Below are 27966 nucleotides of genomic sequence, written 5' to 3'. Positions count from 1 at the left end.
TCGGGGGGGGGGGGGGGGGGGAGTGAGTGCGGGTGCGTGGCACGATGAATGGCACAGCGGGCTCGAGGCTGCTTTCCGACATCTGTAAGGTTGTCAAAGGGGGGGGGGGGGGTTCAAGTCTGCAGATTGGCTACTTGGGGCCTGGGGGTGTGGGATCAGGAAGAAGGGGAGGGGCTATGCAGAGGTGTTAGTCCTCCGCAGAACAGCAGAGACACCAGCAGCAGCTAGTCGCAGTCACAGCATCAATATCAGTATAAAACCAGGGCAGCCAGAACGGCAGCACTGACTGCAGTAAGACGCAGTCACAATGAGCTATGCAGCTGAATGTTATCACAGTTCTTTCCGTAGGGTCTTGGGGGATGCCCCACAGGCCAAGGGCGTTCGCTGGGGCTCTGGGGGCAGGGTCCCTGCTCCCAGAGGAGCCCCCCCACCCTCCTCCATGAGGGGAGACTGCTACTCCCCCTCCTCCGCCTCCTGGGACAGCTTCGAGCTCTCCCAATGCAGCGCCGTCAACAACGAGTTCAAGATCATCAGGACCACGGAGAAGGAGCAGCTGCAGGGCCTCAACGACCGCCTGGCGGGCTACATCGACACGGTGAGGCAGCTGGAGCAGCAGAAGCGGGCGCTGGAGGCCGAGGTGAGGCTTCTGCGCCGCCAGCAGGCCGAGCCCTGCCGCCTGGGCCAACTGCGCGAGCAGGAGATCCGCGACCTCCGGGCCCGCCTGGAGGGCCTGGGCCACGACCAGCGGCGGCTGCAGATGGACTGCCGGCAGCTGCAGGACTGCCTGAGCCGGCTGCGGCAGGCCCAGGAGCAGGAGGAGGGCCTGCGCTGGCAGGCCCACAGCGACCTGCTCACCTCCAGGCAGCAGGCGGACCGGGCCTACCTGGCCAGGCTGCAGCAGGAGAAGCGGGTCGAGTCCCTGCTGGACGAGATCACCTTCCTGAAGAAGATTCACCAGGAGGAGTTGGCGGAACTGGAGGCAGCTCTGCAGGCATCCCAGGTAAACCGTGTGTGATATATAATCACTGGACTAGTACCCCGGGGTAACGCTCTGGGGACCCCCGGCTTCGATTCCCGCCCCGGTAGATCCGGTGAAATTTCAACTCAATCAAGTTAAAAGTCTTAATGAAAAGATGAGATGGCCATGAATCCATTATCATAAGATCTGGTCCACTAATGTAGTCATGGAAACTGGGTGATCCTTACCCAGTCTGGCCGACAGGGAAAATAGGGCTAACTGTTCCACGCCTTGGGCGGCATGTGGCGCAGTGGGTTAGCACTGCTGCCTCACGGCGCCGAGGACCCGGGTTCGAATCGCGACCCCGGGTCACCGTCCGTGTGGAGTTTGCACATTCCCCCCCGTGTCTGCGTGGGTCCCCCCACCCCCCCCCCACAACCCAAAGATGTGCAGGCTAGGTGGATTGGCCGCGCTAAATTGCCCCTTAATTGGAAAAAACGAATTGGGTACTCTAAATTTATTTTAAGAAACTGTTCCGCGCCCTCGGGAATGCACCTAAATACTGGCTCAACCAGGAACACATCCCAGGAATGAATAAAAAAAGATGTGTGTGCATATGAATGTGCATATATAGTGCAAGTATATAATGTATATATACAGGACATATAAGAATGTGCACAAACATTGTGTACATATATATATCTAATGTACATGTGTGTATCCTGTACAAATATATATACTGCATAATATAATTTAAAATATGTGCATATTAATATCAAATAGCAGAAATATAGGAGTCAACACTGTCTGTGTGGAGTCTGCACGTTCTCCCCGAGTGTGCGTGGGTTTACTCCGGGTGCTCCGGCGTCCTCCCACAGTCCGAAGATGTGCAGGTTAGGTGGGATTATGGGGTATTGGGGGGGGGGGGGGGGGAGTGGGCCTAGGTAGGGTGCCCTTTCACACGGTCGAATAGCCTCCTTCTGTACTGTAGGGTTTCTACGATTATATATATATATATACACATACATACATATATAAATGTGCACATATATATAATGTACATATAGTTATAACTTACATAGAATATTATGTACATGTTATAAATTATATTAAATATGTGTACATTATATATATGCATATGTACATAATGTGCTTATAGGTAGAGTGTGCACATATACAGTATGCATATTGTGTATGGGTATTTCTGTGCATGTGTATGCGTGTTTGCCTGTGTATATGTGTGTGTGTGTATGCGTGTGTGCCTGTGTATATGTGTGTGTGCCTGTGTATGTGTGTGCGAGCGTGTATATGTGTGCCTGTGTATATGTGTGTGTGTGTGTGCCTGTGTATATGTGTGTGTGTGTGCCTGTGTATATGTGTGTGTGTGCCTGTGTATGTGCGTGTATATATGTGTGTGTATGCGTGTGTGCCTGTGTATGCGTGTGTGCCCGTGTATATGTGTGTGATGTGTGTGTGCCTGTGTATGTGTGCGTGTGTGCCTGTGTATATGTGTGTGTGATGTGTGTGTGCCTGTGTATGTGTGTGTGTGCGTGTATATGTGTGCGTGTGTGCCTGTGTATATGTGTGTGTGCCTGTGTATGTGTGTGTGCGTGTATATATGTGTGTGTATGCATGTGTGCCTGTGTATATGTGTGTGTATGCGTGTGTGCCTGTGTATATGTGTGTGTGCCTGTGTATGTGTGTGTGTGCGTGTATATATGTGTGTGTATGCATGTGTGCCTGTGTATATGTGTGTGTGTGTGCCTGTATATGTGTGATGCATGTGTGCCTGTGTATATGTGTGTGTGTATGCGTGTGTGCCTGTGTATATGTGTGAGTGTATATGCGTGTTTGCCTGTGTACGTGTGTGTCTCTCTCTCTCAACTGGCCAAGCATTAACCTGATCCCCAGTTGTAAAATGTGAGTTTGTGTTTATTTAATTCAACAAGCCTCGGGACATGTTTCCCTGCTCCATTCCCCCTGAGCTCTGTGCACCGGGGATGCAGGAGCTCTGCAGTCCCCTGGTCCCTGACTGATGAAGGCAACCGATCGGTGTCAGCAAACAATGTGCCATTGTTCACCTGCTGTGTTTGTCTTCGGCCGAATGTGCAATTATTCGTATTTCCTTCTCCATATTTTTTGCCGATGCAAAACCATCCTGCTACGCCAAATCGTACTTAATATGAGGAACAAAAGCTTTGCCATTGACGAGCTAGGTGCACACCTTGCACTGATTTCAATACCATTACATTATTTGTGGCATAATTATTTTGGGCGATCAACATTAAAATGCCTGGTAATTATCCTTAAATGGGTTTACTCGAACATTTTGCCTGTTTTATGTTGTGCACAGCCTGTTATTACGTATTTCAAAGAAAGATCTCTGGGCTACAAGATCATAGATTCCCTACAGGACAGAATGGCCCATCGGGTCTGCATCGACCCTGCGAACGAGCACTCTATCCATGTTCACAGCCCGTCCACCCCTATCCTAACCTGTACGTCTTTGGACACTAAGGGGCGATTAATCGTGGCCAATTCACCTAACCTGCATATCTTTGGACTGTGGGAGGAAACCGGAGCACCCGGAGGAAACCGGAGCACCCGGAGGAAACCCACGCACACACGGGGGAGGACGTGCAGACTCCACACAGACAGGCACCCGAGGCCGTGATTGAACCCGGGTCCCTGGCGCTGTGAGGCTGCAGTGCTAACCACCGTGCCACCCTGCTGGTACTGTAATGAGTTTGCATCTTCTCAAGTAACCCATCGAGCCAGGCTCCAAATTAACCGACAGCCAGCTTGCAAAAGGTGGTCGGGAATGCGCTGACTCTAGGGGTGACGGGCTCAGCTGCGATTCCGAAGGAGCGTTGGGAAAAATATTCCAGGTTAATGGGAGAGGCGCAGGGGAAGTGGGGCTAGGTTGGGGACAAGGAGCTAAGACAAGGGTAAAGGGCCAAATGGACACCTTCTGTGCTGTGTAATTCTCTTTAATCTGTGCACAAGCTCACACTCACAGCGTTTAAGCTTTATTTTTTAATCACCGAGTGAATCTCTGTGTCTCCCTCTCACATCTGCTGCCTGCACAGCCCACACATTTAATGCTGACGTTCCTTTTTATTCTTTCACGGGCACTTGCCCATCCCTAATTGCCCTTGATCGGAGTGCCTTCCTCGGCCGTTTCGGGGGCAGTTAAGAGTCACGCGTATCGCATGTAGTCACATGTAGGCCAGACCGGGTAAGGACGGCAGATTTCCTCCCCTAAAGGACATCCGTGAACCAGATGGGCTTTTACGGCAATCGACGATACACTCACGGTCATCATTACTGGGATTAGCGACAAGTCCAGATTTTATTCATTGAATTTAAATTCCACCCAGCTGCCGTGGTGGGATTTGAACCCGTGTACCGCCTCCCCCCCCCACCCCCCCCCCCCCCACCCCCAGAGCCTGATTTGAGCATCTCATGATTGTGTCTGAGACCCTGACGGTATCGAATCGCTGGCACAACTGACAACGTCGCAATCAGGGTACCTGCGAGTAATCAAAGGTGCTCTGTACCTGTGGTTAGTGATATCCTGATAGAAATTCAATTACTCTTGGCACGGTGTAGTTTATCACCTTCCCCTGCTGGCAGGTTTGAAGGAGGCAGCGAGGGTGGTGGGTGACCGCAGAATGTCGTGTTCCTCCTGCCCCAACCCTGCTGCAATTTTATGCTTGGACAGATGAGGAGGAGGCTTGCCCACCTGTCCCAGTTGAAGCCCGTCAGTGACCTGTCAATGAACATATAAGGGTCCTTTCCCACTCACCCTCAATTTTCAGGCAGGTGGGGTGCGTTCAAGGGCAGGAGAGGCCTCAGGCGTAAATTGGGGGATGTGCGTCCATCCGCAGTGTCTTTTTAACAGTCTCGTTCCTACAAGGGTCTTCTCCCCCCCCCCCCCCCAACAAACCACCCAACCCCAGCCACTCTACTGAAACCCAAACCCCTCTCTGCACACCCCAACATCCCCACCCCCTCCCCCAGGCCTCTGCCTCCTGAGGGCCCCAAAACCTACCTGGTTCTGACATCTGAGACTTCGGCCCTTGGGGATAAGAGGGGGGAAGCATTTGCAGTACCAGTCTTGTCCAGTGCGGCTTCTGGCGCTGCAACTCTCTGAGGCGGGACTGAGGGAGGTGCGTGAAGTTCCGCCTGCAACCAATCGGTGCCCAGTGGGGCAGCCAGGTTGGGCGAGATAGCGTTTGCTGCCGAATCCTTGGATTTTCCTGCCCACCAAGATATCCTGGCTGTGCATAACCAATTAGATGATTTAAGTGCAAGGACGCGAATCTTCTATTTTCCAGGCAAAACCACCACAGTTCCGGACAGTAAGCGTCTCCAACACCCCTGCGTCCATTGCTAAATTGTCCCTGGGTGCTTTACACTTCACGTTCATACGTCTGTGGTTCAGTGGGTGAGCGCTCAGATCCCTGAATCCTGAGGTCCTGTGTTCACGTCCCGTCCTAATATTCCAGTTCTTAGGACTCGTGTACGAGAATCCCAAACGTTTGCAATTTGTTAGACTGTGAGGGAAGACTACGAAACTATAGGAGTGATAACACTGACCAATAGGTACCTTTTATGTTAAAACAAAAGGTTACTTGCTTCCCTGTGAAGACCTTTGAAGAGAGAGTCCCTTTCAGGAACAACTTGAAAATCCTTCGGTCTTGTCAGACTGAAATCCTATGGCACACTGCTCAAACTCTAATAGCAGACTGCAAAACTACAGATAGACCTGGCTCCTCCCATTAACTACATCAGCTGCATCCCAAGAAGATGTTACATGACCTGCTTAGCTAGGACTAAACGCCGTCCCTCATAAATTACCCACACTCCAGGGAGCCTCCTGAACATAAACAATATTACGTTAGCCATCTATACGTAAACAAGTAAATGGTTAAAATCAATGATTATCTCACCTTTATGACCCCTTAATCGCAGCTTTAGCAGACATACTGCCTGCAGGTATTTGAACCCAGGGTGTTTAATAAGATTATGACAACCAAATATAAAACAATAGCGAACAATTCCCTAGATTCATCACACTTGCAACACTGAGGTGTTGCTGATGCACAGGAACCAAAACCCCTGCTAACAATTCATGCAGATGTAAAAGACCTTGTGGCACTATTGTGTAGAAGAGCAAATGAGCTCTGTGTCTTGGCCAACATTCATCCCGACATCGACATCACATTATCCAGTCTTTACCACATTGGTGTTTGTGGAGCTTGTGGGCGCTGTATGGGCCAGGGTTTAGAGAACCCCAAAGTGTATCATGGAGTTCACCTGACCCACAACTTTTAATAGATTGTGGTTATGGGGAGCACACGGCCCACTCTACAGGTGTGATGCAACAGAGAGCTAAAGTACTTTTAAATTAAAACAATGTTTATTTAGGAAACCAGTTAACACTTTATAAACCCACAGTAAACATCTTAACAACTATCAACACCAATAAATGACCCAAAGAATACAGTACTCTATAAGTAACTCTTAATCTTTCCTTGCAACATCCATAAGATTTTTTTCAAAATTTTACAGAAAGACATCAGGTTTAACTTCGCCACAGAAACAGGTATTATTGTTAAACCACCAAAGGATCTGGAGACAGTCTTTAGATTGCAGAGAGAGAGACTAATACACCTTCTTGTTGTGACTGCAGCTATCCAGCTCTCAAAACTAAACTAAAACACACCCTGTAGCACAGTGTTCTTCAAACTTTTTTTCCGGGGACGCATTTTTCCCAGCCGGCCAACCTTCGGGACCCAACCCGGCTGACCTTTGTGACCCGCGCCAGCCGACCTTTGCGACCCACACCGGCCGACCTGCGCGACCCACCATTTTCTCTTCCCTTGTTTGCTGCTGACAAAAATGGAGGAAATGGTTTTGGGTCCCTTTGGCCCTCGTACACGCTCCTCCAATGGAACATGTTGGATGAAGGTGAAGCCTTCCGGTGTCGAAAAGTATGGAGTCTCCATCTGTCCAAAGTTCTGCATTTTTTTCCTATAAAATTTTATAATAATAACCCCCCCCGAACTTGTAAAAAAGAATAAAAATAAAATGAGTAAAACCGCCCCGAATTTGTAAAACAAAAAGCTGCGGCCATTTTCTGGCACGCATGCGCAGTGCAGCCGCATTTGTTTTACATGTTTGTGGCCATTTTGAAGGCAGCTTGCAGCCGGCGTTATTAACAGCCGGCTGCTGCGGCTCTTGCGCGCAGATTTGCGCGATCAGGAGCGCCGCGACGGACAGCTCCGCGACCCTCCTAACACCCGCCCGCGACCCAACCGCGGGTCGCGCCCCCGAGTTTGACAATGCCTACTGTAGCAGACAGCCCAAAGCGAGTAAAAGCAGACCAGCTCCACCCACTCTCTGACATCAGTGCAGCCATTTGATAAACACCCATTTCTTAAAGGTACATCCACTGCAGCTATTTTATAAACACCCATTTCTTAAAGGTACTCTCAGATGACAGCGCAAAGTGGCTGCTGCATTTCCCACATTAAAACAGGGACGGCACTCCTAAAAGTACTTCATGGGGTTTGGGGGGAGTGTATTTTACAAATGCAAGTTATTTAAAAAAGAATGCAATTCATTACTTTTCCTCGCACTGACGTCGCCAAGGTGTCCGTGGAGGTCGACGTGAGCAAGCCGGACCTGTCCTCGGCTCTCAAGGAGATCAGGTCGCAGTACGAGGCCATCGCATCGAAGAACCAGCAGAGGGCAGACGGGTGGTACGAGTCCAAGTTTGCCAACTTAACCGGGAGTGCGGCAGGCGGCAGTGAGGCGGTCCGCGCGGCCAGAGAGGAGATCGTGGACTACCGTCGCCAATTACAGACGCGGACCGTTGAAATTGAGGCCTTCAAGAGTACCAATGCATCCCTGATGAAGCAACTGCAGGAGATGCAGGACAGGCATCAAGGGGAGGTCAGCAACCTGCAGGTAATCGCGTTTGGAAATCCAATAGGGAAAACGGTAAAACAGAAAAACTGGGAACTGAGAGTACTGGACTGAACTGGTACACAACCCTGGGAATTACAGGCCAGTTAGTCTTACTTCGGTGGTAGGCAAAGTAATGGAAAGGGTACTGAAGGATAGGATTTCTGAGCATCTGGAAAGACACTGCTTGATTAGGGATAGTCAGCACGGATTTGTGAGGGGTAGGTCTTGCCTCACAAATCTTATTGAATTCTTTGAGGAGGTGACCAAGCATGTGGATGAAGGTAAAGCAGTGGATGTAGTGTACATGGATTTTAGTAAGGCATTTGATAAAGTTCACCATGGTAGGCTTATGCAGAAAGTAAGGAGGCATGGGATAGTGGGAATTTTGGCCAGTTGGATAACGAACTGGCTAACCAATAAAAGTCAGAGAGTGGTGGTGGATGGCAAATATTCAGCCTGGATCCCAGTTACCAGTGGCGTACCGCAGGGATCAGTTCTGGGTCCTCTGCTGTTTGTGATTTTCATTAATGACTTGGATGAGGGAGTTGAAGGGTGGGTCAGTAAATTTGCAGATGGTACGAAGATTGGTGGAGTTGTGGATAGTAAGGAGGGCTGTTGTCGGCTGCAAAGAGACATAGATAGGATGCAGAGCTGGGCTGAGAAGTGGCAGATGGAGTTTAACCCTGAAAAGTGTGAGGTTGTCCATTTTGGAAGGACAAATATGAATGCGGAATACAGGGTTAACGGTAGAGTTCTTGGCAATGTGGAGGAGCAGAGAGATCTTGGGGTCTATGTTCATACATCTTTGAAAGTTGCCACTTAAGTGGATAGAGCTGTGAAGAAGGCCTATGGTGTGCTCGCGTTCATTAACAGAGGGATTGAATTTAACAGCCGTGAGGTGATGATGCAGCTGTACAAAACTTTGGTAAGGCCACATTTGGAGTACTGTGTACAGTTCTGGTCACCTCATTTTAGGAAGGATGTGGAAGCTTTGGAAAAGGTGCAAAGAAGATTTACCAGGATGTTACCTGGGATGGAGAGTAGGTCTTACGAGGAAAGGTTGAGGGTGCTAGGCCTTTTCTCATTAGAACGGAGAAGGATGAGGGGCGACTTGATAGAGGTTTATAAAATGATCAGGGGAATAGATAGAGTAGACAGTCAGAGACTTTTTCCCCGGGTGGAACAAACCATTACAAGGGGACATAAATTTAAGGTGAAAGGTGGAAGATATAGGAGGGATATCAGAGGTAGGTTCTTTACCCAGAGAGTAGTGGGGGCATGGAATGCACTGCCTGTGGAAGTAGTTGAATCGGAAACATTAGGGACCTTCAAGCAGCTATTGGATAGGTACATGGATTACGGTAAAATGATATAGTGTAGATTTATTTGTTCTTAAGGGCAGCACGGTAGCATTGTGGATAGCACAATTGCTTCACAGCTCCAGGGTCCCAGGTTCGATTCCGGCTTGGGTCACTGTCTGTGCGGAGTCTGCACGTCCTCCCCGTGTCTGCGTGGGTTTCCTCCGGGTGCTCCGGTTTCCTCCCACAGTCCAAAGATGTGCAGGGTAGGTGGATTGGCCATGATAAATTGCCCTTAGTGTCCAAAATCGCCCTTGGTGTTGGGTGGAGGTGTTGAGTTTGGGTGGGGTGCTCTTTCCAAGAGCCGGTGCAGACTCAGGGGGCCGAATGGCCTCCTTCTGCACTGTGAATTCAATGATAATCTATGATTAATCTAGGACAAAGGTTCGGCACAACATTGTGGGCCAAAGGGCCTGTTCTGTGCTGTATTTTCTATGTTCTTAAGACCAGTAGGTGTACTGGTCCAAACTGGTACACAGGACCAGTAGGTGTACTGGACTGAACTGGTACACAAGACCAGTAGGTGTACTGGTCCAAACTGGTACACAGGACCAAAAGGTGTACTGGACTGAACTGGTACACAAGGCCAGTAGGTGTACTGGTCCAAACTGGTACACAGGACCAGTAGGTGTACTGGACTGAACTGGTACACAAGGCCAGTAGATGTACTGCTCCGAACTGGTGCATAAGACCAGTAGGTGTACTGCTCCAAACTGGTACACAAGGCCAGTAGGTGTACTGCTCCGAACTGGTACACAAGGCCAGTAGGTGTACTGCTCCGAACTGGTACACAAGGCCAGGAGGTGTACTGCTCCAAACTGGTACACAAGGCCAGTAGGTGTACTGCTCCGAACTGGTACACAAGGCCAGGAGGTGTACTGGTCCGACCTGGTACACAAGGCCAGTAGATGTACTGCTCCGAACTTGTACACAAAACCAGTAGGTGTACTGCTCCGAACTGGTACACAAGGCCAGTAGGTGTACTGGTCTACAGGACCAGTAGGTGTACTGGACTGAACTGGTACACAGGACCAGTAGGTGTACTGGTCCGAACTGGCAGGACCAGTAGGTGTACTGGTCCAAACTGGTACACAAGACCAGTAGGTGTATTGGTCCGAACTGGTACACAGGACCAATAGGTGTACTGGTCCAAACTGGTACACAGGACCAGTAGGTGTACTGGTCCGAACTGGTACACAAGGCCAGTAGGTGTACTGGTCTGAACTGGCAGGACCAGTAGGTGTACTGGTCCAAACTGGTACACAAGACCAATAGGTGTACTGGTCCGAACTGGTACACAAGGCCAGTAGGTGTACTGGTCCGAACTGGTACACAAGCCCAATAGGTGTACTGGTCCGAACTGGTACACAAGGCCAGTAGGTGTACTGGTCTGAACTGGTACACAAGACCAATAGGTGTACTGGTCCGAACTGGTACACAAGGCCAGTAGGTGTACTGGTCCGAACTGGTACACAAGACCAATAGGTGTACTGGTCCGAACTGGTACACAAGGCCAGTAGGTGTACTGGTCCGAACTGGTACACAAGACCAATAGGTGTACTGGTCCGAACTGGTACACAAGGCCAGTAGGTGTACTGGTCTGAACTGGCGTCCCATTTTAAGGTAGACAAGACCAATTCAGACCAGTAGCCCTATTTTCCAGTATTTATTGCTTTATCCTTGATCGTTTGGTCCCGCTCCCCTATCACCCTGTCCACTCTTATCAACAGCCCTGCCTTCAGAATTCTGGCATTCCTACTTTAATTGCCTCCCATCTCTGTCCAACCCCAACTGGCCCACAGCTCCTTCCCCATTCTCTGCTTCCAGATATGCCTCTTGCATATCCCACGTGGCACTGGGGCTGTACCAGTTGGCCACAGGTTGTCGGTGTTTTCAGTTCAAGAAATGCTTCGGTCTAGATGACGCGATCACTGGGACGGAGTATAAAAGGCCTTGACTGGAATTAAACGTTCCCGATTGGCCATCCGGCCTTTACATTTTAGCTTCAACCTCGATCCGGGGCCGGTTGAACCGTCCGGGCTGAAATAAAAATGTTAAAAGGTGTCTGTGGACTGAGGTTTGCCTTCGAGGTTTGCTGTCTGGACAATCTTTGCGTTGCTTTTCCCATCGCTGTGTATCTTTTTGACAGCTTTGCAGCTCCCCGGGACAACTCCACGGGGGGGGGGGGGGGGGGGGCTGTGTGCCCCCCCTCCCCCTAGGGAACGCAGGAGCAGCGCCAGTCCGCACCCTCCCCTATCCCCAGCGCCTGCCCTCTCGCCACCCTCCCCGCGTATACTCGGCCTTTCCCAGCGCGCGCTTCACGCTGGCGGGCCAGTTAACGGAATCGCGTTCCGGGGGGGGGGGGGGGCGTGTTTTGCAGGCGCACAACGGACAGGAAATTCGGGCCCTTGTGTCACGTGTGGATGGGAGCAGGTTTTCCGGCCTCCCCCCCTCGCTGAGCTGAGGCGACGCAAATTCTTGCGCTCCTCGATCTAGCTCAAGGTGAAGTTCTCTGGGCGCATGTGGGGAGCCTGGTCCCGCTATTTGATCTCGATGGCCATGGCAACAAAGCCTGAGTCTATCCTTACAAATGATAATAATCGCCATGTGGTTCCCATTCAATCAAGATGACGTCTAGGTCAATCCGCCGCTACGTTTCTGGGGCAATACGGGACCATGCGAGGAATCCAATTGGGGAATCCAATTGGACCACATGAGCACAACGGGGATTTTGCAATCAATCCGACCTGGATTTCGAAAAGGGGAATGTAATACACTTGTTGGCAAACCAAGCAGATTCACAGTTCAGGGAATCTCTACCGTGCAGGAAGGGGCCATTCAGCCCATCTAATCTGCACCAACCCTCCGAAGGAGCCCCCTACCTCGGCCTACTCCCCCCCGCCCTATCCCTACAATCCCATCGAGCTACACAAAGCATAATATTCCTGGCCAACATTCATCCCTATTACTGGCATCTGTCTGTCTGAGGGGACGATGGACTGCGCCTGGGGTGTTCTAACCTCTGTATTGAACGTGGCCTAATATGGTTGTAGAGACCCATTCGGGAGTGACAGCCCTTTCCACAGCTGGCACAAGAGGGCAAACACGCCGGGGGATCCCTTCACGCTGGTGTACCTCCATATTCGGCGCTCCGTCCTGTCAGGGAAGGCCCAATATTCATCCGTTGCCTCAGAGACATCCCAGTCGTGGTGATTTGGCGTGATGAATTCAGGCCCCTCCTCACCCATTTCTTCGCTAAAACTGAGATGCCGCCTGCGCCCGGGGTTTGCCCTCTCTGATGCTCCGCCGTTCAGGTGGGCATCATCCCGCGGGGCAGTTGGAAGTCCAAAGCTGCCGCCCCTCACTGTGCCACCTTTAACTTCCGCAGGAGAACATCGGCCAGCTGGAAAACACTTTGGGATCAACGAAGAATGAGATGTCTCACCACCTAAGGGAGTACCAGGACTTGCTGAATGTCAAGATGGCCCTGGACATCGAAATCGCTGCCTACAGGTTAACCTCTGCTTTAGAAATAATTATATCTTGACGAGCTTATTAAACGTATTGAAAGTTTAGAGTACCCAATTCTTTTTTTTCCAATTAAGGAGCAATTTAGGCGCAGCCAATCTAAATTGGGTATTTGGGTTGTGGGGGCGAGACCCACGCAGACACGGGGAGAATGTGCAAACTCCACACGGACAGTGACCCGGGGCCGGGATCGAACCCGAGTCCTCGGCGCCGTGAAGCAGCAGTGCTAACCACTGCGCCGCCGTGCCGCCCCTCAACAAGCTTGTTAACCAAGGCAGTTAACTTCAGAAGCATAACGTTTAGTATCGAGCAATTAGCAACACAAAATGGCAGCACAGTGGAGCAGTGGGTTAGCACTGCTGCCTCACGGCGCCGAGGTCGCAGGTTCGATCCCGGCCCCGGGTCCCTGCCCGTGTGGAGTTTGCACATTCTCCCCGTGTTTGCGTGGGTTTCGCCCCCACATCCCAAAGATGAACAGGGTAGGTGGATTGGCCACGCTAAATTGCCCCTTAATTGGGAAAAATTAATTGGGTACTCTAAATTTAAAAAAACGAAATTATCAACACAAACCAGCCATGATATTGTTGAATAGCAGAGCAGCTCGAGGGGCCAAGTGGCCTACTTCAGCTTTTATTTGGCGTGTTTGTTTTATACGAAGGTAGATTTTATCATGAAATAGAGTCTGAAAACGCACAGAGATTAGAAAGCATTTGTGTCGAATGTACGGTTTTGGATACTAAATGTGATATTTTCCGTCAAAGGAAACTACTGGAGGGGGAGGAGACTCGGCTGAGCACTGTGGGTAGCGATATCCCTGCATTCCTCAGCTCCACCTATTCTTACTCCTCGACCATCATGTCCGGGGCCAAGACCTTCTCCGCGACCAGCATCAAGAAAGGCAGAGGAGGAGACGCCACGGGGAAAACAGCAGCCTCAAGAAAGAACAGGATATCTTTGGGGGACAAGCCAGGAAGAGTGCAGAGCAAGAGTTAATCCATTTTTAAATCATCCGCCCCGCTGTTCCTTACCATTTCCAAGCCCCCTCACCACCAAGGGACCGAGAAACAGTAACGTTTAAGAGCTAAACTGTCGGATATTTTGCAGTCATTACACAGCTTCCAGGAGTCAGTCAGGATTATTACAACTCATAGAAATACCAGGGCCGGAACTCTCCAGCTGTTGAGATCCTCTTTTCCCGTTGGCAGCGTATCCCTGCCTGCCGGTTTCCCAGCGACGTGGGGTAGCTCCAATAGAAAATCCCGTTGACAAGTGGCGGGAAGATAGAATCCCACCATTAGCGAACAGCACGCGGCAAGAAACACGCGGCTGGGGGAATCAGAAATCCAGCCCCAGATATAACACGTCCAACACAATCAGAGATTTATGGTTAGTTATTATTTGTTTTATAAATTTACAGTACCCAATTCTTTTTTTCCAAATTAAGGGGCAATTTAACGTGGCCAATCCACCTACCCTGCACATCTCTTTGGGTTGAGACCCACGCAAACACGAGGAGAATGTGCAAACTCCACACGGACAGTGACCCGGGGCCAGGATCGAAGTTATTATTAAAACATTATGGTTACTTTATATTTATTTGTGACAAAATAATCTGACGTATTCTAGTTTTGGCCCATCACAGAGTAACGATTTACACTGAGAGTTATTTGTAATTGCGACAGAATTCTTGCTATTATTTTCGCACAGACAGTATTTGCAAGGTAACTTTATGAGGGATGCCGATTACGGATACGCGAACTAGAGGCTGTTTAACATTTGAGGGACTCTGAATGGGTCTCTTAATTGACCCATTCAAGGTTGTGGTTAGTACAAACACAATTGTAAGATGCCTTCAATGTCGAAGGTGTCTCAAAGCACTTTACAGGTTATCATCTGTTGCCGCATAGATTCAAAGCAGACCGAGACAGAGGGGAAGAGGATCTGCTGCTTTCACCTCCTCAACGGCAATGGGTTATCACTCAAGGCTGCTCCAACCATGGCATTCTGATGGCCACGTCCTTCAGGGAAGGCACAGATATGGCTGCCATGTGAATCATAGAATTTACAGCGCAGAAGGAGGCCATTTGGCCCATTGAGTCTGCTCCGGCCATTGGAAAAAGCACCCTACTTAAACCCACACCTCCACCCTATCCCCGTAACCCTACCTAATCTTTTTGGACACTGAGGGGCAATTGATCATGGACAATCCACCTAACCTGCTCATCTTTCGGGACTGTGGGAGGAAACCGGAGCACCCGGAGGAAACCCACGCAGACACGGGGAGAACGTGCAGACTCTGCACAGACAGTGACCCAAGCCGGGATTCGAACCTGGGACCCTGGAGCTGTGAAGCAATAGTGCTAACCACTGTGCTACCGTGCTGCCCCACTGGTACACTTAGTTGAGGGAGATTGTTGGAGCTTGGTAGCGAGAGAGAGCTCAATCCTTCACCTGACCATGCAACACCCTCATCGAGGAGCATCTTTGACTTTGCACGTCAAATGAGACAACCCCCCACCCCCACCCCCACCCCGGCCCGCTCCACGGGCATTGACATCTTTCCCATTGAAGAGCGCAGAGCTTCACTTCATAAAATAGTTTTACAAGAGAATTGTACAACGTAGGGAGAAGCTAACCTAATTCAAAGGCTTATTTGTAGTGGCTATTTCCAGAGAGTGAGATGTCACACTAATGCCGCTTGCAATCCAGTTGTTGGGCTTGTGACCCGGTACCTGGACCACACCCCAACTTAGATTAGGAAATCCCGGAAGACACCCAACAATTTTCCAATTTGTAAACTGAGGGAAGAATATTTTGCTGCAGGAATAATTCCACTGACAACCAGCGATTTTTTGTGTTAAAACAAACAATGTTATTAACACAGGATTAAGCCCATTCACATCCAAGGAACAAACAGCTTTTCAATGAACAGTTAAACAGTTCTTACAAAAAATTAAAGAAAGGTTTTTGAGCTGACTTTCCCATCTACTTCTAACATTTCAATAAAGCAAAATGCACACACACAGTTCAAATGCCACTTATTAATAAAGTACGAAGTCTTACAACACCAGGTTAAAGTCCAACAGGTTTGTTTCGATGTCACTAGCTTTCGGAGCGCTGCTCCTTCCTCAGGTGAATGAAGAGGTCTGTTCCAGAAACACATATATAGACAAATTCAAAGATGCCAAACAATGCTAGGAATGTGAGCATTAGCATTCTAATGCTAATGAGTGCTGAGTGCTAACTTATTAATAAAGTTAGCACTCAGTGGCTTACAGATTTATTCACAAAGTCCTTGGGAGAGAAGCTTTCAGAAGTCAAGAGACAGACAGTGACCCGGGGCCGGGAATCGAACCCGGGACCCTGGAGCTGTGAAGAAACTGTGCTACCCTGAGAAACACAACTCCTTTCCTCAGAACCCAGAGCAGAAGTGCAAAAGTGAAACTAAAAATAGCAAACACGGGGCAGGGCTGAAAACAAAACTAAAAAAAAAAACAACAGACACGGGGCAGGGCTGAAAACAAAACTTTAATAAAACAACAGCTACGGGGCAGGGCAGAAAACAAAACTGAAACACAACAGACACAGGGCAGGGCTGAAAACGAAACTAAAAACAACAGACACAGGGCAGGGCTGAAAACGAAACTAAAAAAACAACAGACACGGGGCAGGGCTGAAAACGAAACTAAAAACAACAGACACGGGGCAGGGCTGAAAAGAAACTAAAATAAAACAACAGACACGGGGCAGGGCTGAAAAGAAACTAAAATAAAACAACAGACACGGGGCAGGGCTGAAAACGAAACTTTTAAAAACGGACATGTGGCAGGGCTGAAAACGAAACTAGAAAACAGATCCAGCCCCTCTCACGAGTGACATCACAGCCTGCCTGGCTGTTAACCCCTTAATCACAGATAATCTGGACACCTTACCCTTAGTTATTTTAATAATATGACTGCAACAGACACAGAATACAGTAGATACAAAATCCTACATTCATCCCATATGTGAGTTATTTTGTCAAACCCATTGTTAAGTATTTTTTCGCCACAATTTCATCCGTTACCTCCCACCCCCTGCTCCTCCCCCCCCGGTCCCCCATTTGATCTCCCATCCTGTCTTTTGCTTTGGTGAAGAGTTCCCCTCTCTATGATCCCACAAATCCTGCTTCAAATGTTACCTTGCTTATTTTCTCTCCCAGATGTTGCTGACGCGAGCATTCTTGTTTTCATTTTAGTTGTGGTTTCGGATTTTAAGCGCTTTCCGTCAGGCTGAGGAATGTAGACCCAAATAGACGTGACGGCGAGGTAACAATTTTCAACCCTGCCCCCACTGGTAGAAGCAAGACGATGGTTAGGTTGCTTCTGGAGGTGTGAAACGGGCAGCACTGTGGTTAGCACTGTGGTTAGCATGGTCGCTTCACAGCTCCAGGGTCCCAGGTTCGATTCCCGGCTTGGGTCACTGTCTGTGGGGAGTCTGCACCTTCTCCCCGTGTCTGCGTGGGTTTCCTCCGGGTGCTCCGGTTTCCTCCCACAAATCCAAAGATGTGCAGGTTAGGTGGATTGGCCACGCTTAATGTTCAAGAAGGTTGGGTGGGGTTGTGGGCTTGGGTCGGGAGCTCTTTACAAGGGCTGGTGCAGACTCGATCCAAATGGCCTCCTTCTGCACTGTAAATTCTATGAACTGCCAAGGAGTCACTGAGCCTCCACGCCAAGTGAGGAGCAACTTGGAATAATCCTCCGAGACTGCGATGCATGATGCTGCTTTACAGCATAAGTGTGAGGGACAGCAGCGCCGTTTATCACAGAGGGGTTACATGTCTTAAACTTTGAAAGAGAGCAAGTATAAAACACAGTAGATTGTCATTGTATCATGTTCAATACATGTTAATGTGAGCAGGGGTCAATCTGACCCACACACCTTGGAAATGCACAAATTTCATTCAATCCCCAAGTGGATGCACCCGATCGCAATAAAAACAAATTCCATATTCCGATACCAACTACAGCAATCTGCAAATATCTGTTCTCCGTCTCTCTGGTGTTTCATGACTCTTGCCTTATGTATCCCCCAATTTTTATTTCGTCTTCCCTTGTGAATTCCCTTCTTAGAGGTCTCTAAAGATGTAATGAGCTGGGCGATTAAAGGGGAAGCTGAAGATGTGGCATACTTGGATTTCCAGAAGACGGTCGCTATAGTGCCGCGTTAAAGGCCACTGCAAAGGATATAGAGAGGGAGGGACTCACCGTTTTCCGACGTCGGTTTCGTAATCGGCGATCGGGCGGAGAATCCCTTCTGACGCCGGAATTGGGGGCGGTGCCTGTTTGCCGCAGGTTTTCTATCCCCCGCCCCCTTCAAAATGGCGTCATCGCGTTGTGCGCCGTTGGGACGGCCTCAGGACGTCATGTGAATGCCCTCCCCCGATGCTCCGCCCCCGATGGGCCGAGCTCCTGACCGCGCGGTCGACGGGTGGTCTCAGTGGTCGGGAACGCGGCGGCAGCGGACGGTGTCCAGCGCCGTCACAGTCGGGCGGGAGCCGTGCTGATGGGGGGGGGGGGATTCCGCGAGGGGTTAGGGGGACTGGTGGGGGGTGACCAGGGGGCACTATCTGGCAGGTCGGGTCCGCGCAAGGCCGGCGCCATGTTTTATGGCGCAACCACTGTAGGCCGTCGCCGTGAGCATGCGCGACCGCGGACTCGGCCCTTCTCCAGCTGTTTAGGAGCCCGGAGGTTAACTCGGCACGACTCCTAGTCCCTCACCGGTCGCAGGATCGTAAAACGCCACAGATCCTTCGCACTTAGTCTCAAAAATGGTGAATCCAGCCCAATAACTCACAGTGTTGGGGGTGATATATTTGCCTGGATAGATAAACCTATAAGAAGCAGAGAGTGGGGATCAAGGGGATTTTTTTCAAGATGGCAGCCGGTGACTAGTAGCATTCCGCAGGGGTCAGTGTTGGGACAATGTGGAAAAGTGTGAGGTTATGCACTTTGGAAGAATAGAGGCATAGACCATTCTCTCAATGGGAAAAGGCTTCAGAAATCTGAAGCAAAAAGGGACTTAGGAGTCCTAGTTCAGGATTCGGTTAAGGTTAATGTGCAGGTGAAAAAATGAAATGAAAATCGCTTATTGTCACAATTAGGCTTCAATGACGTTACTGTGAAAAGCCCCTAGTCGCCACATTCCGGCGCCTGTTCGGGGAGGCTGGTACGGGAATTGAACCGTGCTGCTGGCCTGCCTTGGTCCTGTGCTAAACCAGCCCCATGGTTCAGTCGGCAGTGAGGAAGGGAAATGCAATGTTAGCATTCATGTCGAGAGGACTAGAATACAATAGCAGGGATGTACTTCTGAGGCTGTATAATAACATAATCGCTTATTGTCACAAGTAGGCTTCAATTAAGTTACTGTGAATAGACCCTAGTCGATAAGGCTCTGGTCAACCCATCTTGGAGTATTATGAGCAGTTTTAGGCCCCGTGACTAAGGAAGGATGTGCTGGCCTTGGAAAGGGTCCAGAGGAGGTTCACAAGAATGATCCCAGGAATGAAGAGTTTGTCGTATGAGGAACGGTTGAAGACTCTGGGTCTGTACTCGTTGGAGTTTAGAAGGATGAGGGGGGATCTTATTGAAACATACAGGATACTGAGAGGCCTGGATAGACTGGACGTGGAGAGGATGTTACCACTTGTAGGAGAAACTAGAACCAGAGGACACAGCCTCAGACTAAAGGCTTTAAAACAGAGAGGAGGAGGATTTTCTTCAGCCAGAGGGTGGTGAATCTGTGGAACTCTTTGCCGCAGAAGGCTGTGGAGGCCAAATCACTGAGTGTCTTTAAGACAGAGATAGATAGGTTCTTGATTAATAAGGGGATCAGGGGTTATGGGGAAAGGCAGGAGAATGGGGATGAAAATATATCAGCCATGATTGAATGGTGGAGCAGACTCGATGGGCCGAGTGGCCTGATTCTGCTCCTATGTCTTATGGTTTTATGGGATCTCAAATATTTACGATCTATGTAAATGGTACAAAGAGTTTGCGTTGTGTTGTGCGGCACTACCACCGTGCTAAATTCAGAACACATCTAGGAACTCAAGACTGGGCATCCATTAGACACTGTGGGCCATCAGCAGAATTGTATTCAACAACAATCTGCAACCTCCTGGCCCGGCATATCCCCCACTCCACCATTACCACCAAGCCAGGGCATCCAGCCTGGTTCAATGAAGAATGCAGGAGGACTCAGAATCCCTGCAGTGCAGAAGGAGGTCATTCAGCGAGTCTGCACCGACCCTCTGAAAGAGCACCCTACGTAGGCCTAATTCTCTTGCCCTATCCCCTTCACCCCCCTCTAACCTGCACATCTTGGGACACTAAGGGGCAATTTAGCGCGGCCAATCCACCTAACCTGCACATCTTTGGACTGTGGGAGGAAACCGGAGCACCCGGAGGAAACCCACGCACACACGGGGAGAAAGCGCACACCTCACACAGACTATGAGGTCAGATAAGCCATGACCGAATTGAATCGTGGAAGAGGCTTAGCGGGAGAATGGTTTAATTTCACCTTCCCTTAACCTTAAACAAAATCACATTGGGATAACCTATTTTAAAAAAAACATTCAAACTCAGATTCACCCCATTCCAACTGACGTCTCCGTTTTGCTCTCTCTCATTATAAAGAGGCTGGTCACAAACTATTTATAGAACTGAATTCTTCACAGAGGACAAAATCTCCCCTGCTAGTGACTCACAGAGCTGCAGCAATCAGCAGTGTGCTGTTTAACATCAATGTTAAATTCACCTCGGTGTCACTCTTTCAGCTGTAATAATTCGGGGCGTTGGATACAATTCTCGTTCAGAATAGATTAAAGTCCTTTGAGGCAGATAACAGCACGGAACATTTGCTGGCAGTCGTGCCGCTGGTCGGGGGCCTTCTGCCAGGGCCGGGGGGAGTAGCAGGGGGCGGGGGGGGGGAGGTGGCCAGGAGACTGGCTGTGGGGGCGGGGTGGATGGGCACGCAGCCGGCAAGGGAGCCATGCGGCTGCTCACGCCGCTGACTGTCCGCTGTGAACTTAGTGCCACGGGTTGTATGGATGTCCCCCAGGTCGCCCCCTTTAGTGCCCTCTGGCCCCAGCCAACCCATCAACTGGATGGGCACCCTCCAGTGCCATCCTGTTGGCTGGAATGAGTGGGAAGCGGAGTGCTAATATATGGCTGCAGCTTGTCAGCCTCTCGAGTGTCACTCCCGACCCCGGTGAATCGTGATGTGTTGGGTGTTCTGGATCACAAACAGGTCACCAACACTGGAAGTGGTGCACCTCTATTTTATTACAAGGTTAACTATATTAACATACTTGAACTGTGGGTAAATGCAATACCAGCTTTAACTGTTGACCCTTGCCTAGTCCTAACCAGGCGATGCACCCAGCACATGGTGAATGTCTGTGTTGCAGGCTGTGAGCTCTGTGCTCCGAGCTGGCTGCTACTAGAATGAGCGGGAACTCTCCTGTCCCCTGTCTTTATAGTGAGTGTGCTCTAACTGGTGATTGGCTGCGGTGTTGTGTATGCTGATTGGTCCCGCTGCATGTCCATCAGTGTGTGTGTGTGTGTGTCTGCCCCATAATATACTGGTGTATATTATGACAAATCGGACACCATTTTCCTTTGGAATCGATTGATCCACGTGGCCCTGGTGCTAGTCTATTAACAGTTCCGGAATTGCTACGGGACCAGCGCCAATTTTGCTGTCGTTGACGTCCACTGATTCTGTCCCGGCGTCAACACTTTGTCTCGGACACGAAGAATCACGCCCGTTGTCTGTTACCTCACATTATTAAACGAATTAAAGATGCCTTGTTGCGAATCATCTTGTTGCGTACCGACGGGAACCAGGACCCGGTTAGTATCCGCCACATTTTTGCTTGTTTGCTTTACTGTTGCTGTAATGTGTTTCGACTTTTCATCAGATCTCTCCTCGGCTACGAGCACAGAGTTCTGAATTTCACTACGAGTCTGGAATGCGAACGTTCCGAAGCTGTCACTTTCTTGGAGGCCGTCTCGGAGACACGCATGGAAATAACCAGGCCGGGTGATATACTTCCTCCGGTTACTTCCGGCTGATGTACCTTCAATCCACAGAGAGGCAGCGAGAGCGAGAGAACATAAGGCTTTATTAGTCATGAACTTGCCTAGCCAGAGTCAGTCGTACAGATGAGTGCCACCCACAAGAGGCCGGCCTATATATGCCCCGGTGTGGGCGGAGCCAGAGGCGGAGCCATACCGGGGCTACTGTTCAGTACCTGGAAGCAGTTCATATCACCACTTCCAGGTCATAGGTCACGGGTTATGGTATCATGCATGCACTATGGTGAATACATTCACCACACCTCCTTAAGGAGTATTGCGACTTAGCGCACATCCCCTGCCTTCTTCCCGTAACCCTGTGCATTGTTTCTATTGAACATGCCTCCCCCACACTTCCAGGCAGTGAATGCTGACCTTGTCAGTGATGCCCACAATGCATGATGGGGTAAAGTAAATATATGAGATCAGCAGATGCAATATGGGCAAAATGGCGTATGTGACATTAAGCGAATGTAAGTTCTCATAGAGTCCTAGATGTTTGCAGCATGGAAACAGGCCCTTCGGCCCAGCTTGTCCATGCCGCCCAGTTTCTATCACTAAGCTAGTCCCACTTGCCCACATTTGGCCCATACCCCTCTATACCCACCCTGCCCATGTAACTGTCTAACTGCTTTTTAAAAGACAAAATTGCACCCGCCTCTACCACTGCCTCTGGCAGCTCGTTCCAGATACTCACCACCCTCTGTGTGAAGAAATGTCCCCTCTAGTCTCTTTTGTCTCTCTCCCCTCTCACCTTTAACCTATGCCCTCTAGTTCTAGAGTCCCCTACCTTAGGGAAAATATGTCGCCTATCTACCTTATCCATGCTCCTCATTATTTTATAGACCTCTATAAGATCACCCCTAAGCCTCCTACACTCCCGGGAAAAAAGTCCCAGCCTATCCAGCCTCTCCTTATAACTCAGACCATCAAGTCCCGGTAGCATCCTCGTAAATCTCTTCTGCACTCTTTCTAGTTTAACAATATCCTTCCTGTAACAGGGTGACCAGAACTGAACACAGTATTCCATGTGTGGTCTCACCAATGTCTTGTACAACTTCAACAAGACGTCCCAACTCCTGTATTCAATATTCTGACCAATAAAACCTCGCATGCTGAATGCCTTCTTCACCACCCTGTCCACCTGCGACTCCACCTTCAAGGAGCTATGAGCCTGTAACCCTAGATCTCTGTTCTGTAACTCTCCCCAACTCCCTACCATTATCTGAGTAGGTCCTGCCCTGCTTTGATCTCCCAAAATGCATCACCCCACATTTATCCAAATTAAACTCCCAAATTAAACTTGAGCAGCACGGTAGCACAAGTGGTTAGCACTGTGGCTTCACAGCTCCAGGGTCCCAGGTTCGATTCCCCGCTGGGTCACTGTCTGTGCGGAGTCTGTACGTTCTTCCCGTGTCGGCGTGGGTTTCCTCCGGGTGCTCCGGTTTCCCACAGTCCAAAGACATGCAGGTTAGGTGGATTGGCCACGTTAAATTGCCCTTAGTGTCCAAAAAGGTTAGGAGGGGTTATTGGGTTACGGGGCTAGGGTGGAAGTGAGGGCTTAAGTGGGTTGGTGCAGACACGATGGGCTGAATGGCCTCCTTCAGAACTGTATGTTCTATGCTCTATCTAAAATAGTAAGAAACACCAGGTTAAAGCCCAACAGGTTTGTTTCATATCACTAGCTTTCGGAGCGCTGCTTCCTCAGGTGAATTCAAACGGGAAGGGAGAAATTCCTAGCTAGCTGTGGTGGGATATTAGAGAGATGGATGTTAGAGAGATGGATAGATGCCTGAGCAATGGACAAGTGACACAGACTCTGGGGAACACAGAAATCTCCAATTTGAAGGGCTATACGAACTATACAGTGCATTCAGCCTATCGAGTCTGCACTGATCTTCCAAAAGAGCACAGTTAGCCCGCTCCCTATCTGTCCTAACCCCACAATTTGATCATGGCCAATCCACCTTCACACCTTTGGACCACGAAGGGGCAATTTAGCGTAGCCAATCCATCTATACCGCACAGCTTCGGACTCTGGGAGTGATGCACTAAGCGACAAGAACCACAAAGACATGTGAGACTTTAACCAAGGCTTTAATACACTACATAGGAAGCTTACCCGACACAGACGACCCCAGACAAAATGGGTCAGGTCTCAGCAGCTGGGTCTTATACCTAACTCCGCCAAGGCGGAGCTCTCAGTGGCCAGGTCAGGTTACATACAGGTGACCGAACCTCTACAGAGCCACAGTACCATACACAGGATTACAGGGCCACGTTACACACAACTATTATATACCTATGTACAATGTTAGGGAAGGACAGTGATGTATCACCACAGGGAGGAAACCCACGCAGACACGGGGAGAACGTGCAAACTCCACACAGACAGTGATCCAAGCCGGGAATCGAACCCGGGCCCCTGGCGCTGTGAGGCGGCATCGCTAACCACTGTGCCACCGAGCCGCCCCCAAGTGGCGAATGCAGAGGTGTAACAGCTGGCCCCAGGATGCAAACCTCATTCGCGTGCATCGTCTGGGTTCAGGCTATGTGTCAATCGAAGGGGATGTGAAGCGAAGGATGTTAATGGTGAAAAATAGTAGAAGATAAGGGGGAACCAAGTGTTCGCCATGGCAAATGTGGGTGCATCAACAGATCTGCACACAGCTTACTTTTCAAATGCAACCTTTGAGCTCAATGCCGATTCAGAACGCTCTGATTGGGCACAGCTTCCATTGCAAAGATTCCATCCAACCACACTGAGAATGAATTGGAACCGGTGTGAATTTATCTCCCTTCCTTGCCATTTGCATCATTTCTGCTGCACCCCTAAGTTTGGAGCTTGCGTCAGCCTTTGCTATCCCCGTGGGGCACCTTTGCGGTCTGCCGGAATTAATTCTGTCTTGGTAGAGGACACCCGATTTATATTCTGCTGCCTGAGTTTTAACTCGCCTCGCTTTCTGCTTCACTACCCCCCCCCCCCCCACCCCCCACCCCCGCCGTGCTCACAGGCTCACGTTAGCTTTCGAGCAACTTGACTTCAACATTCCCACCTTTTGTTTTCAAATCCCTCCGTGGCCTTGTCCCCTCCTGACCTCTGTTACCTCCTCCAGCCACAGCTCGGCACCGCGCAATTTAGCCCGGCCAATCCACATTTCCTGCGCATCTTTGGGTTGTGGGGGTGAGACCCACGCAGACACGGGGAGAATGTGCAAACTCCACACGGGCAGTGACCCAGAGCCGGGATCGAACCTGGGACCTCGGCGCCGTGAGGCAACAGTGCTAACCACTGCGCCACCATGCTGTCCTCCTATTTAATTTAACTTGAAGGATTTCCCCTGAATTTACAGCGCGAGAGCCTAAACTAAAGAGAAGTGGAGGAAGAAGATGTAGTCGGGCCCGGTGTCAGGCTTCACCCAAGCGTCAGGCAAGTTGACAACGGTGCACGTGATTCAAGCGCCACCTGGTGGGTCGGGTGAGAACAACGTGTTGATATTTCAGGAATACTGGAGGGGAGACTGCCACCTGGTAGCTGAGCCCCCTTCCAACAAAGCAGCGAGAAACAGGAACATACACACAGCACAGCACAGGAGTCCAGTGAATAGTGCTCTTTTGGAGGGGCGATGCAGACTTGATGGGCCGAATGGCCTCCTTCTGTAGAGATTTTTAAAAACGCACTCCGTCCTCATCGCCTGTCCTGCGATTCGAAGATGAAGTCTACTCCAGGGTTGGCCGTGTTGGCCAAACAGGCCGATTCGCCATCCATCGATCTTTGTTTGAACACATTGAACTCCATCCTTCCGATGGAGTGGTGGGATCCGGGGCGAGGGGAGGGCGGTGGGGAGACAGGTTTTGCTTCCTTTTCTTTCCTCCTCTGCAGCCTCTCCGCCTCGTCATCAGGACGTTGTGAGTCAAAGCGTGACGTAGCTACGCTGTTGCCATTTGGAATGATTGGTAGCGGGCCCCACCCGGTCATCAATTAGCACAGATATCACTGGGGCAGCACGGTAGCACAGTGGTTAGCACGGTTGCTTCACAGCTCCAGGGTCCCGGGTTTGATTCCCGGCTTGGGTGCACGAGCGGAGTCTGCACCTTCTCCCCCCGTGTCTGCGTGGGTTTCCTCCGGGTGCTCCGGTTTCCTCCCACAGTCCAAAGATGTGCAGAGTAGGTGGATTGGCCATGTTAAATTCCCCTTAGTGTCCAAGAAAGCTTAGATGGGGTTACTGGGTTACGAGGATAGGGTGGAGGTGTGGGCTTATGTAGGGTGCTTTTTCCAAGGGCCGGTGCAGACTCGATGGGCTGAATGGCCTCCTTCTGCACTGTAAATTAGGCTATGCTTGCTGATTCAGGAGGTGAGTAGCGATCCCTTGGCACCACTTGAAGTAGAGCAGGATGATTGCAACGAAACCTGGTAAGTATTCCTCCCTCAGCCAACAAGACGGAGAGGAAATATAGCCCATCATTAATTTCCTTACATCGCGAATTACTGGTGTAGCAATAACTCGAATTAGTTATCCTATAAAATAAAATGCTGCTTTATAGAATATATATTGTACTCTTTAAATAGTCTCACAAATTTATGACAATGCTTTATCATAAACTCTGAGAAAGTAATATCCAGCGAATCCCTAGAGTGCAGAAGGAGGCCCTTTGGGCTCATCATGTCTGCACTGCCCCTCCAAAAGAGCACCATACATAGGCCCACTCCCCCGCCCTAACCCCGCAACTCCATCTAACCTGCACATCTTTGGACAGTGGGAGGAAACCGGAGCGCCCGGAGGAAACCCACGCAAACACGGGAAGAAAGTGCAAACTCCACACAGTCACCCGAGGGCGGAATGGAACCGGGGTCCCCTGATGCTGTACAGCAGCAGTGCTAACCACTGTGCCACTGTAGTGATGATATAACCATCTTTTACAGTATAATTACCATTAAGAATTAAGATTATAAAGAAAGGACAGACGTTGTAGTCAATCAATCAATGCCAAGAATTGTTTGAAATTCAAACCAGGCAGCTTGATAGTGATTGGTCAAGACATTTCTTTGGGGACGTAATCAGCGAATGGCTATCACTGCTCGGCAGTTTTCTGCCAGTCACCATCAACTGGTGCATGCTCCATGGCAATGTCTCCACAAATTAGAATCCGCTTGTCAAGCAATCAGCATTCTCTTCTCATGCAGTATAAATTGTTGTTTTCCCCCTTATTCTGGTATTCTTACTGTTGTTTTCCCCTTATTCTGGTATCCTGATGAAAAGATTTGATTCCAGCCTTGGGTGATTGTGTGGAGTCTGCATGTTCTCCCCGTGTCTGCGTGGGTTTCCTCCGGGTGCTCAGGCTTCCTCCCACAATCCAAAGATGTGCAGGTTAGGTGGATTGGCCTTGCTAAAATAGTCCCTTAGTGTCCAGGATGTGCAGGTTAGGTAGATTGACCATGATAAAATGGCCCCTTAGTGTCCAGGATGTGCAGGTTAGGTGGATTGACCGTGATAAAATGGCTCCTTAGTGTCCAGGATGTGCAGGTTAGGTGGATTGGCCATGCTAAAATGACCCCTTAGTGTCCAGGATGTGCAGGTTAGGTAGATTGACCATGCTAAAATGGCCCCTTAGTGTCCAGGATGTGCAGGTTAGGTGGATTGACCGTGATAAAATGGCTCCTTAGTGTCCAGGATGTGCAGGTTAGGTAGATTGACCATGCTAAAATGGCCCCTTAGTGTCCAGGATGTGCAGGTTAGGTGGATTGGCCATGCTAAAATGGCCCCTTAGTGTCCAGGATGTGCAGGTTAGGTGGATTGACCGTGATAAAATGGCTCCTTAGTGTCCAGGATGTGCAGGTTAGGTGGATTGACCATGCTAAAATGGCCCCTTAGTGTCCAGGATGTGCAAGTTAGGTAGATTGACCATGCTAAAATGGCCCCTTAGTGTCCAGGATGTGCAGGTTAGGTGAATTGGCTGTGCCAAAATAGCCCCCCGAGTGTCCAAAGATGTGCAGGTTAGGTGGATTGGCCAAACTAAAATG

The 27966-nt window shown here is 49.9% G+C and overlaps 1 protein-coding gene across 1 annotated transcript; it reads left to right on the top strand.

The window, feature by feature from the left end:
• Positions 1–209: 209 nt before the first annotated feature.
• Positions 210–17820, top strand: LOC140396985 (low molecular weight neuronal intermediate filament-like). Its single transcript, XM_072485995.1, has 4 exons — positions 210–1000; positions 7619–7936; positions 12683–12807; positions 13584–17820. The coding sequence occupies exons 1-4, from the start codon at positions 308–310 to the stop codon at positions 13813–13815; spliced, it is 1368 nt and encodes a 455-aa protein (XP_072342096.1). The 5' UTR covers positions 210–307; the 3' UTR covers positions 13816–17820.
• The last annotated feature ends 10146 nt before the right edge of the window (positions 17821–27966 follow it).

Source organism: Scyliorhinus torazame, chromosome 20 (assembly GCF_047496885.1).
Source record: "Scyliorhinus torazame isolate Kashiwa2021f chromosome 20, sScyTor2.1, whole genome shotgun sequence".
In the NCBI taxonomy this organism is placed as follows: Eukaryota; Metazoa; Chordata; class Chondrichthyes; order Carcharhiniformes; family Scyliorhinidae; genus Scyliorhinus; species Scyliorhinus torazame.
This window is presented reverse-complemented; position numbering and strand designations above follow the sequence as displayed.